The 13,478-nt window shown below is 37.2% G+C and overlaps 1 protein-coding gene across 1 annotated transcript; it reads right to left on the bottom strand.

Annotated features, from left to right (window-relative positions):
* Positions 1 to 352: 352 nt before the first annotated feature.
* LOC141898963 (beta-1,3-galactosyl-O-glycosyl-glycoprotein beta-1,6-N-acetylglucosaminyltransferase 3-like) lies at positions 353 to 2,316 on the bottom strand. Its single transcript, XM_074785112.1, has 4 exons — positions 1,794 to 2,316; positions 1,597 to 1,705; positions 1,206 to 1,480; positions 353 to 719 (listed from the first exon to the last, which is right to left on the bottom strand). Exons 1-4 carry the CDS (start codon positions 2,314 to 2,316, stop codon positions 403 to 405), a joined length of 1,224 nt encoding a protein of 407 aa, XP_074641213.1. The 3' UTR covers positions 353 to 402.
* Between the last annotated feature and the right edge of the window lie 11,162 nt (positions 2,317 to 13,478).

Here is a 13,478-nt window from a genome sequence, read left to right as displayed (position 1 = left end):
AATTAAAGCTTCAATATTGGAGTATATATAAGTTGTATGCATTCACTATCACTGTTAATTACGTAGATATGAATAGCCACATCATACTCGACACTTCGGATGATTTACGTACTAGGTATGATCGCATCGACGTGACGAGGTAGAGCTTCACACTGTTTCGCCAATGAATATTATATCCAAGTACCATTATAAAGAAGCCGAACAGTTAGAATATAAAAGTTTATTATGAAATCCGAATTTTCGGTTTCCACTAAAAGCCATTCCTTAATTCCTTGGTTTTTAAGGGGAAAACCGAAAAAAAAATCGGATTTCATAATCTTGACATTTTAATTTTTCATATTTTTCAGTTTTCTGATTGTGAGACCTGGATTTTTTTCCGCTTTAACGTGATACGTTTGCAGTCTAACACTCAGTATTGCGATACTTTACGTGATTCAGTTGCTTGAAATACGTATCATTAAATTGAAATGAAATCGAATTAGCCTCGTTCTGAAGCCCGCGTACATAATCCTCCAAACAGTCGAAAGTTAAATATTCGAAATTGATATATAGTTTATTGATGATGGGTTTGGTGTTATCTTTTATGATTCGAGACAGGTCTTCAATACCAGGGATGCAGATGAGTCGTACGATTTTACCATGACATTTCGGCGAACCTTTGTAGTCTGTCCAATGCTTCCACCTCGTATGGCTAGTGATTGGCTTCGCTTCGTCCGATTCTTAAATTAGAATTCATGTATATAGTTAGACGTATACGATACTATACCGGGTTTTTTGCCCAGAACGCCAAACCTGTCGATTGATTTAATTTGGAAGTATGCGCCGGTATGTCGTCCCCTGTGCCTAAGTACAAGAAGTCGACAGGAGGCACATTTGGGTCACCCTAGTCTATATGTTTATACCAGATAACATGGACCTCTTGATTAGGTTATCAAAAATTTCACTTTTTGAGACATCTGACTTCATTGAGGGGGTTTTACGCGTAGTACGATAATACAATCTGATCTAATAATGAGGAATTAATTCAGTTATTACGTAATGATCGATTCATTCGAAAATTACGATGTGCCGCAGTGTTGTTAATTGGTATTATTAAGACATACATAATGTGCAGTTTATCTGTGTATGAAACATCTCTGAAGTGTAATTAACGGGATAGATCTCTTCAAAAGCATCATCGATTAATTGACCGCAGATTGACTCACCGTTATATGCGCCGGGAACGCAGATTGCTGCTTGCCGAGCTGTTAATGTACTGTAAAACGATTCATCGGGGATATTTGTATCTCGAAGCCAGTTTAAAAAATCTTTAGCCTCTTTCTTTCGAATAATGTATTCGATAAATTTTCGGCTAGCTATTAGATGAAGCTCCCCCCTTCGCACTCGGATGCCATGCGGAGCTGCGGACTTCCTCCTGTTGGTCTGTCTAGGCCAAAACTCTTTGCCCTTCCATTTGAAGACATACTGTGTACGCGCTTTCCTGTAAACGACAAGATATATGGCCTATAGTGCTCTTGTATCGATAATATCCCAAATACGTGCATACATATACAAGTAATTTTATTTGTTTGACGTTTCTTTCATTTTTTTACAAACCATGATTGAAACATATCGGAAGCCTTGACGATGATATTGTCATTAGCACCGCTGTAAGCTTTCACCATGCGAACTAGCTGCCGATTGCTCATGAGTGGAAATTCCTGGCCTGAAAATCAAACGGTCCGTGAAGTCTTTATGTAAGTCGTGATACGTAAAAATAAATGCAACAACTTACTTCTAGACAAACTACATACCTGCGAGGTTAAAGAAATACTTCCAATCTTTTATTCTAAGTAAGTCGGTAGGACAAGTGATGTCCGCTTGAAGAACGCTAAACTGCCCCCAGCGAACATCGTACGATTTGGAAGATAAGAATACGTTTGGAAAACAGCTGGAAATTTTAGTTATAGCAGTTCTTGTTAGATTTTTCGCTTTCTTGTCAATGTGTATACAGTAATAGTTTTGTGGCATGTATATGGCACGGAGAAAGCGTTCGACCTGTTCCAAGTCGGTGTAGATCAACATGCCGAATGCCAAAGGAAATTCTCTCTCTTCTTCCGATGTTGGGTGCGACCGATAACCTCTGATGCGGCGAAATGTATCGCATCCATATGATTCGATGAATTGAATATAATTCGAGTCGTTAATCTTTTCTCTGGGATTCGACTTCATGAATTGCCTTGCATTCTCGATTGCCGAACTATTTCCCTCGATTATATCTTTACAATATGGTGGGCGGTAGTTCCTCATTTTCTCAAATATGTTTCCAGCTGACATGTTGGTGACTCTGGTGACTGACGTTTCATTTTTACTTGCGCATTTTTTCTGTGGATGCAGATTGTATTTCCATAGTACATCCCACCATTTAAAAGGGGTTACTAGAAGGACTGAGATGACGATGACCAATAGGAGACGAAATAGATACCTTTTGATTATCACTCTCATGTTGATATCACTCCGTCAATACAATATTGTGTAATAGAAAAACCTAAAAAATATGTTTTCCTGTTAACGGTTTTTCACGGTTTTTTTGTCGGTTTGTCACGACAATAATTCATCGAATATCAACCAATATGAAACTTTATTGTCACTAATAACGTTCATAACCATTCGATCTAGAAATTTATTTCGACTATCATAAAACCGATACCGTGTTGATTTCACTGTCGAAGCCACGACCTCGCTTTAGAAACCGGTCGCTGGACATCTCCTTTTAACCCCAAGGTACAACGCTTGTCAAATTTTGCATACTGGTGTAGAGGACGAATTTCACGTCTTACTTCTACTCCCAATTTACAATGACCTATGAAGGGACTTACTGCTAGGCTACATCATTATCAAGCTCCAACTATAAAAAACGTCAATGATATCATGTCCAGCAAACCATCCCTAACCTTGCGCTTGGCTTATCTCACTAAAATAGCCAAACTCAGAAAATCCCTCCTTGGGTCATAATGTGATCAAATACTTATGTCTTTATACCTTCCATTGAATAATTATTATCTCAGTATTATGTACATCGCTGCATACATATGATGGAAACAGTTAAACGTTAAATGAATGAAATGAAACGCAAATGAATGAAATGAGATGACTGTAGCTATTCAATCAAAGGTCAATGACCTGATAGAAAACACATGAGCTAAAATCTGGTTTGATATATACGTGTTGCATGAAAAGTCTGTAGAATGTCGCGATTGAATTAAAAGTTGACTAATCAGAGATCATGACAATACCTAAATACTCAAGCACACATCATCATTTCTCTTACCTTATGATAGGTTAAACATGGCATCGTCATGTCGAGTTTCTGTCATTTATGTAGCTAAGAATGATGCTTGCCGATCAGAGCTATGGAGCGCGCAAAACTGTTACCATGGAAACACGTTGGGAATCGAAAGGATAAAGAGGACCTGTGGTACATTCGTGGTGTACGAATAGATTCGTATATGTATTCGTATCTATCAGACGATAAACAATCAAGGTCATATTTAACATTTTCGGTTAGGTGATATTAATTCGATGAAATGGAATGTTCTAATTTTTTAAATTCGAAAATACATCATACGTCGCAATTCATATCTTATTCAATAGTGAGGCATGGAGTTGCAGTAGATACATTCAGTTGCAGTAGATCCTTGTTTGATGGTGATATTCAATTATTTACCGTATTGAAAAAACACTAGCACTAATATCGGCCTACCCACCTATAGTGCGTTGGTCTCATAAAGTAGGCCTACAGTACATTTTCATCAAGCGCGATTACTTACTCGCTGAAAGTGAATATAGAAAAATAGGATTCGTTGTATCAAAATACAATTCCAATAGCAACGGCCAATCAATCAAACGAATACCTGAGCTGAGCATTTAAAGAAAAAACAGAAATCAAAACTTCGAAACAAAATATAGCTACAAAGCAGCGACAACGGATTTCTGCCTTGTTGGTTTAAATGTCGCACTGGGAAGCGCACAAAGATTTCACCAAAATAATTTGTAACGTGCGACTATCTTTTGAGAGCGCGACACATATCCGGGATATGTGGAGCAACAAGGGCTACTACGTAAACAGTAGAAAAATTTTTACAAAATTAATGGATAAGGAAATGCATTAAAGATGTAATAATATTAAATGAGAGACTGCTTTGTTATCTCCATCGTACTCGGCATTACAGGGACATTGAGGAATTGAATTTTAGGCACCTGAGCCCTCAACTTTATGCTCTGGTTTTAAGATCAATTCAAATTCAATCTTGAAAACATAAAAATTAGTCAAATAAATTTTCATTTTATTGAAAGAAATTCTACTGAACACAGATTTTGATGTATGATGTGATTGTTGATTTATCCAGGAGAAATAGTTGCAGCAATGATTGCAGTGAGATGATAACGAGAGAAATCCCACAATAAATTCAGCCTAAACGAGAAACTTGGATAGACGAATATATATATTTGCGCAACTTTTCGGCTCAAGACTATGCCATCATCAGGCGTACTGAGAACAGGAGATATATTACAAGATATTTATACAAGACCAAAACAATAGAAACAGAGTGAGTGATTTAAATATTGATAGGGGAATAGATTAAAGCAATGCCATAACAGCTGGAAAACAATGGTAAAGTAAGCAAAGGAAAAGTAGGGGCAATATAGATTCAAGTAATATATAAACAAAAGACACAAAAATAAAGTGATTAAACGTGAAGACAAGCTAAGGGGTACTAAGATGTAAACAAACAGAAGGAACATGATAGGCGATAATCAGTGAGTGAATGGACACAAGCAAGCGATGTTCAAGGCAAACAATAGAGGGAATTAATATACGGGGTACAAGAGAAGCGAGAAATTTGGAGATCAAATTGTTGTGAGGGGAGAAACCGATATTCAAATTAGCACAATTTCCTGAATTTTCGATAATCAGAGCCGATGCCATAATGTGTCGTTTAATTTTTTCCGGACAGGGGAAAATTATGGAGGCATTTTCAAAATCAAAATTGTGGCTGGTTTCGTATACGTGATTGACAACACTACTTTCACGCTTAAAATTCTTAACATCATTCCTCTGTTCACGGATGCGCTTGCGGATGCTCGATTTACACAAGCGCATCCGTAAACCAGCCCCTTACTAACTACTTAGGCTTTCCACTGGCTCTACATACTATACTAAGGGCCTAAATCTATTCTAGGCATATCCCCCACAAAAGCTAGGCATTAAGTAGGTAGCCAACATGATCATTACTTCGCCGAGTACTCATTTGCTACCATATGTACTCATACCATAGCATCACCCAGTGGAAAGGTGACCTTAATCATTCCATGTCTATCCCGGCAGTGTGCCTGGTCCACCTTTTTCAATATATATTAAGCCCGGCAGCGTACCGGCTCAATTGTTATCGCTGCTTATTCCAATAGATGGCAGATGGGTGCAACTAGGCAGTGTTTGTACTATGAATGTATTGTGAACATAATATACATTTTTCAATGCACGGCTGCGGTAGTAAAATAGCCTTTCTATTAGGCAGTAACGACCGTGAAATCATGAAATATATTCAGCAGTTTATTTCTGACTGTTTTTGTATAAGGAATCTGAAATTGTTTGGTGTACTACCGAAATGATACCATAATTTCTCTGTATTTTTGATTGTTTTGTAACTATTTTTGTACCTTTATATCACATTTTCTCTCTGTTTGTATCTTTATTGTAAACAATCCGATAATGTTATGTTCATTAAGGAGCAATAAAGTTTATTGTATTGTATTATATTGTATTGGTAGTAATTATCGATTTGACCTCATTTACAGCTAAGCACAAACAGTGTGAGACGCGACCTACTTCTGCGAGACGTGCATAAATAACCCGTACCTGCATCCTAAAACCTCTTTCAACCAATTCCACACAATTAGAGAGTACAAACCATGATTTCAAACATCAGTGACTGCAAATTGTAGTTTATTTGAATAAACTACATGAATTTTTACATATTTTTTGTCGGTTCTGGGGGCTTACTCGACCCCTGGGGGTCTAAAATGGAAAAGGGCCATTGGATTTCAATATCTGCAGCATCATTTCCCACTGTGAACATAAACAAATGATTCAGAGTTTATTACTATATTTTTGGTTACAGAATAGCACAAATGATATACATGTTCTTCACCCAACGATTGCATGACCTTTCGATGACCTTTGATTTTGGACCCTTGTGGAAATTTTTCTGGCTGATGGGTATCTATATCCCTTATCATCTTCCATTAAGGAAATCTTCATTTGGGATGTTTTTATATTTTCGGGGGTCACTGAACATCCCTACCATTTCTATTCATGTTAAGTTGATTTGAGCCAGAAATCTTCACGAAATGTAGCCAACGTAAATTGATTTACGAATAGAATTAATCAATTGACTCATTTTAGGTTTTAGCGATCATAGTTCATAAAAGTCCTAAAACTCGCCATAAATTTGCGATCAATTTTAGCCGAAAATGATTTCAACCATCCGCCATGTTGTTTCATTAATAAGATACTTAATAAGATAAAAACCCACTATCTACGGATTAAAAGAATTTTAAAATTGGTGAGTGAGTAAGTACTAAACACCAATTACTTACTCACTCGCCAATTTACTCAATTAACCTGTTCATATCTGTATATATACTCCTGTTTTTAGTCTATATCTCACACCTGACGATGATCTGTAGGGTGCGATCGAAAGTTCGTGTATTTCATATATTTTAGATTGTTCGAATTCTTGATTTTAAAACTCTTTTAATCTGATAGTCGGTTTTTATCTTATTATCCGTTCACCACGTTTGAGTGTGGTTATCGTACTAATAATACACTTGTTGCGCATCCGGACTGATTGTAAGTCTGAATCCGTGATTTTGAGTTTGACGCTCGAGGTCGTCCGGTAATTTGTAGGCTTTTTCGGGATGTATTTTTATCAATGGATGACAATGCTTTGCGTTATTCTGGTCGCTGTTTAGACCCAGTAATTACACGGGATTAATTCATAACAAATTACTATACGCAAATTCGAAATGGTCAGACGTTGAGTTACATTTCTGTCAGAGTTGAAAATAATTACGTTTATAAGCTGTTAGTAGTCGAATCTGAGAGGAGATACATTTTATGAAAAAAATTAGTCAGGAAAGTGGAAAAGCTAATAATCACCAGAATTACTCATGAGAATTACAATACGGTCTCTGCGAAGCAGAAACCCTAAATATAGCTGTAAAGCTGTGATTAATATAAGCTTGTCAAATCTCGGATTATCTTTTTACAATACAATCACACACGTTAATTTTCTGCTTTTAATCCGGGTTACGGATTCTTCGTAATTCAACTGTTGAAAGGGATGTGTCTGAACATACCGTCACCAAATTTGATTAACAGACAATGAAAGCGACTGTTCCCCTTTTATGGAATCTTGACCATCAAACAATTAGCCGCGATCACGTGAAGACGATTTGGCTTGTGCAAAATTGGCACGGATCAGGCCCGCACCAAATTTGGCCCGTGCCTATTTAGAGAGCACACTCACACACAAACCACTCACTCGATGCTAAACAATGCTCAAACATCAAGAAGTGAATCATTTCCAGAACCAGTTGCAATTCAAACGCAATCATTTGCCCCGTGCTAAAATTTGGCTCGGGCCTGGTCCGACGTTTGCGGTCGGGCCAAGTTTGGCATCCGTGTGAAGAGTTGATTAAGAAAAAGATTAAGAAAACGCTTAAGTGGACGCGGCCATAGATAAACGAAAACTATGAAAACTTCACAAATACTTTTTAGTCTTTAATCAACCGGTTTGGTTTTACGAATAATCAAGTTGTGTGTATTAATTTGGAAATTATTGACTGTATTGAAAATACACTTTATTTTTTTACCAGCATCATAGCGGCCTTTACTTTCTTTGAGTTTTATCTTAGAAAGAAATTATTGAAACTTCTGAAGTATGTAACGGTGCCTTGATCTTTAATGACGGCAAAAGGAGAACATGAAATGAACACACGTACTTCTTTATGTTATTGTAAACCCTTATTCACAATTTGCTATATGATTAAACAGTGTCTCATCAAAATTATGAGAATTAGCATATAAACTGTAAACCCGCCAAGCTGGAATTAAATGCGAATTGAATTATTTTCCGTCCAAGCCTTATGGTGGATCTAATGAGTGACATCAGAATCTATGATTTAATGATAGTCTGTGTGGCCTTTCCTACTGAAAACCCCTCCGAATTCTCTGTGTTAGTTTTTCAAGGAATTAAAGTAGGTGATGCGAATAAGACTTGAATGAACTGGTACTCTCGCACGTGGTTTGCCGCCATTTGTTCGTCTGTTTTTGGTCGGTTCACGTAATGAACGACTACTACGTTATCCTGTTCAAATGACATCATGTTGTCTCCTAGGTCAGTCAAATTCTTACCCTTCAGTTTTCTCCGTAACAACATAATGCTTATAGTAAGAATATCTGGCATTCCTTTACTTTCGGACCGCACTATGTTCCAGTCTATCTACATCAAACTTACGGCACCAAAGAATCTTAGTACGAGGAATCGAATCGGTGTAATCCGTTTTTAAATATCTCATTGAGAAAAAAGTTTATTTTTTTCTCTCGATTTTGTTTTTTTTTGTTGCTGTCATGAATAGTCGTCCATTTCTTAAAGGTTATGACAAAATCCGGAAACTGGAATCTTATTTGGTATTGATGCTCAGAAATTTTTGGTGAACTCGATCACTGCCACATGATGCAATATTCCATTATTTTATCTCAATTCCAACTATATTGTAGGCTTATTCTTTGATTTAACCGTCAATGATTTTTGTGAGGAACTCTTGGAGTAGAATAGATAATTCATCAGGAACGTCAGCAGCATGGTGGCAATTAATGTTATACATTTATTTTTGACATTATTTCGACCCGCTCGCCCGCATAGCTGCAGTGTACGGCAGTGGTTTTTTCTGCGGGCGTTTACATGCTCATACTCGCCGTACTCCTGGTAATCCACATTTACGGTGACGAAAACAGCGCCAGGTTCGTTTCCTTTTACTTCATTTCGAGCAAGCGTGAAAATGGCGAAAATGATTATCTCAGTTTCGATTTGAGGGGAACTGCAGTAAAAAATTGTTTGTATCTGTGTTAGAAACCTTTATAAATACATTTTAAAACAGCAGAAAACATTTCATCTAATACTTTATTCAAATGGAAGGTTTTGTAGAGTGCCTGGCCGCCGCCATTTTCTCCACGTAGCAGATGCTTTTCTCTCGACTGTGACGTAGATCGGCTCACTTCGGCGCGTGTTACTGCTACTATCAAAAATACATATGTATTTTTGCTGCTATTTATAGTGTTGTTATCACTTTAAGTCCAATAACAGTTCTACATTGCAGCATAATGCCACATCAGCAATTATTTGGATATGGTTAACACAGTGAGTGGATAAATAAGAAAATTTAAGACCACATGGGCAGCCCAGCAGGAGTATTTCAATCGCAATTTTCAACTGAGATCTTCAATGAGTGTATCTTTTTGTGTACACACTGGAGTGTGTGATGGGCCGGGATACGTAATCAATGTTAACATGCCTCACTTCGGAATTTAAATATGGCGGACTCTCATCTGCCGTAAATTCTGCTGATTACAAAAAAATTAGAAAAATCTTATTTGACGACATAAAAATTCATATATTTTTTTTTAAGTTGAGTATTCTTCATTTCTCATTTTCAGATCCTTGAAAGCAGTTCAAACAATATTTCAAATGCAGCAAAAAACACAATTCATTTTAAAATCTCTAAAAATTATAACAAATATTATAACCATAACGGGAATGACATCAGCATATAATAGGAATGACCTGTCATTCCTGTTACAATAACAGGAATGACAGGTCATTTCTGTTACACATAGATGCACAGTACAAATGCTTACTATACTGAGGGAAAGTGCATGTAAGCTTACTAAAATCTAATTTTCGATAAGCTTAGAAGACTAATTCACTCTGAATTCGAAAAACGTTTCCAAATTATTGGATCATTCTTAAAATGATCACGATTCTTTGTGATTCTTTTGGGCTCTTCAATTACACAGGCAATATCATCATAAGAGTACCAGAGTATATCAGGTCTTTTTGTCCAGAAGTATCTATTTTCACCAGCTGTTGCCATACATGTAATATTGTAATCATCATCATCCTCATCAACATTATTAATTAACCCAGGGTACACTGCACCTTCATAATGTACTAGGACCCATTGACCAGGCTTGTTATTGTGTATATGACTCTTAACAGATTCGATTTCGAAGAGAGTTCCGTCAGATGAAGTCGGTTGTGCGCTAACAGCTAGTGCGATATTACTAGGGCTGCTTTCACTACAAAGGTTGACCGGTTTTTTCACTGATACCGATAGCCCATCAGTATGACCAGTCTGTAATATAGGAAATGAAAGAAAAAGTTGCAAAGAGTTCACTTTTACACTTTTACAGTACTATCTAAAATACTTCTTACGTATACTGGCTCACAAATCATTCTGCAAATTCATTAAATTGTAGAAATGTAGGCATAAGTTTTCAGATTTATCAATGTTATTAAAACTGCAATTAACCTGTGAAAAATTTATTCAACTGACCTTGCTTTCTTTATCATTATTATTATTTTCGTCTGCTAAAGAAATCGGAAAATCTTTCCTTCTATATGGGTACACTCTCCATCACAGTTTAGGCAGCTGACATCCCGGTAGTATACAATGCCATTTCCATTTAGAATAACCTGATGTATCTTCATAGTACCTGTAACAACAAAAATATTAGTTAAATATCTAATTTCATCGCACTCAATTATGGACTAATTCCAGGTCCGCACCTGTAATCTCGATCGTATGATTAGGCCTAGACTCATATTTACATACCAGGGATAGTTTTTATTGAATCACATCTTAGCAGTTCTTCGGCCTCTTTTACATCGCATGACGGGACATCGAACAATTTAATGGAGGTCTGGTCTAATAAGCTGTTGTAGAGTTGTAACGGAGTCGATACATCAGTTCCACGTTTCAGCAGACAATCAGCAATTCGTTTTAGCGTCCCTCCAATACCATCTGCTGCCCCTTTTCCATGCGAAGCCTCAAAATAGTTCCACGACGAAAAACTGTATCCGCTAGTCAAACAAGAGAACAAATAGAAGTTTTTCTTTTGTCTATATCGGGTTGTGGGCCCACCACTAAAAAACAGCAGTTTCGTAACATCTGGATGTTCATCAGCTCGGAACTGGAGGATTGGTCTCATATAGGTCCAAATCCCGATAGGGTCATGTGTCAAACTTCCGAAATCGTACAGAATGACGTAACCGGTGACTGGCCGACGTAAGGACATCCAGTATGTAGGGTTACCTGTTGATGACTACCACCAAAATGCGCGGATTGAATTTCTTCGGAGTAACCACAGTTGTAATTTTCACTAAAGTCGACTTGTATTATGGCTTCGTTAGGTTTCAGGTTCTCCTTTTTTCTTATTAAGTATTCCTGTTGATTGGTGATGTTGAATTTATGCTTTTTGTATCGAATCATGGCTGCATGGAATTTTCCTACCACTTCATCAAAGAAGGATTGAAGACTTTCTTTAGCAGTTATCTTGATGCCATCATCATTCGTCTTCGTTACCCATTCAAAATATGGAACAATAGCGTTACCCCCTTCTATTTCTTCGACTATCGGGGCCCTCTTTGAGTTGCAGACGTTACACGTTCCATACATACAATTTTTGGATCCTGTGTCACATGTAATTAACCTCAGCATGCTTTCTTTGTCTGGCACGTTTTCTTGAAATGCGTTTTGCCACGTAACGCTGTGATTAGAAATTCAAGGTTCCTGTCGGACTCTGACGGAGGGCACACCCAGAATGGACGATATCTACAGAATGATGCATAGCTGATATGTTTTGATGACAATTCATTGAACTTCGCATGAAGGTTAAGCATTGAATCGAGGAGAATGCGCTTCTGCTTCTTCACTTTTTGAAAAGTTTTTGTTTCTTTTTTCCCAGTCGTCATTCTGAATACATCATCCCTTTCATAGAACGACTGGATGGATTCTTTGAAGACTCCTGTAAAGATGTCAGATCTAGGCTTTTTTGGCCCTTCTCTTAGTCTTCCTCCAGGTCATTCCTAAATCGTTGGTCATCGACAAAACTTTATATTTTCGGAGAACCTTTCCACTTAACAAGGCAGCTAATCTATTCTTTGCTCTTTCACTTTTTGCGTTCTGATACTTCATCCTTAGGTTAGCTAATAAGCTATAGTGGAATGTCAACACTTTTCTAACCTTAGCATGACCAGTGTTCGGTCTACTGAATACACTCAACAATTTCTTAGTCTTTGATCTTGGTGTCAATTCTAGCAAAGCAGTTCTTCTCTCGGATCTCTGTAACCGTTTCTGATATTTGCGAAACTTGCGTTCTGCTGATTCCAATTTTTTTTCCAAGTGCCTGAGTTTTTCGGCATGCTTACGTTGTGTATTTTTCTTTATCTGTTGTCCTTGCATTTTCTGACGGCTTGGTCTGCAAATAAATAAATTATACTACCAATAAGAAAGTCTTCTCTATATAATTTGAAATCCATTGTAGTTTTTTTAAGGGTAAACAAAAATGATACCTTGTTTCTCCGCAGGGGCCGGATCATTTTTGTAAAATATAATGAAATTTGTAATCAGTTCATTTCTATAGCTGCCAGGGGTGTTATGGTGAAATTGATCACGATTTTAAAAAAAAGCAATGTAGATAGGCGGCCAGCCAGGTCAACTTTTAAGCTCGTCAGATAGAGAAACAAGGTATACATTTTCTAGCCTAATTATGAATTTTGAGACTTACTGGTCAGTGTTTACTTCTGATGTATTATTATGACTGTTTCATACGATGGTTTTTTTGGTTTTCGTTCCAGGCCTTTCTTTGATAACGCTGCTCCCTTATCGACTTCTCTGCGATACTCTTCTTTTTTCCCATGATTTTATCTTGCCTGTACCGTTCTTTCTCTTTCTGCAGATAGGCTGCACGCCTCTCCGGATCAGCATTCCACCCCGCTCTGTATTCCCTCTGTTTCTCCTTAGGGGTTTTAACCATTTTTGACTGTTTGCCTCAAAACTTTTACTAGTAGAGGAAGAAAAATAAATGCAGGTTTGACTAAATTTTGTATAGCCCACTGGGACATTATTTTCAGTAACTGGATGATTGTGTCATTCCTGTTACCATGCTGTCATTCCTGTTACGAATGCTAACTGTAACAGGAATGACAGTAACAGTAATGACAAAACGGACAAAACGTCCTTTCAAGGTCAACCACGAGCTTATTTATGCATTCTGAGAACTGAAAATAGTTATTTATTTCATTGTTAAACCTTCAATTCAGAAAATAATTCCACAGTCTGATAATATAAGGCTAGTTCTTGTAAAATAGCGT

This window comes from Tubulanus polymorphus, chromosome 2 (assembly GCF_964204645.1).
Source record: "Tubulanus polymorphus chromosome 2, tnTubPoly1.2, whole genome shotgun sequence".
NCBI lineage: Eukaryota > Metazoa > Nemertea > Palaeonemertea > Tubulaniformes > Tubulanidae > Tubulanus > Tubulanus polymorphus.
The sequence above is the reverse complement of the archived record's forward strand: the minus strand, read 5'-3'. Positions and strand labels throughout refer to the sequence as shown.

Excerpts from the sequence above, each read along its gene's own strand:
- LOC141898963 (XM_074785112.1), bottom strand. The coding sequence starts at position 2,316 with ATGTCAGCTGGAAACATATTTGAGAAAATGAGGAACTACCGCCCACCA. Across the intron at positions 1,481-1,596 it reads TCCGATATGTTTCAATCATG|GAAAGCGCGTACACAGTATG; the intron begins GTTTGTAAAAAA and ends TGTCGTTTACAG. Across the intron at positions 720-1,205 it reads CGTTCCCGGCGCATATAACG|AATCGGACGAAGCGAAGCCA; the intron begins GTGAGTCAATCT and ends TTCTAATTTAAG.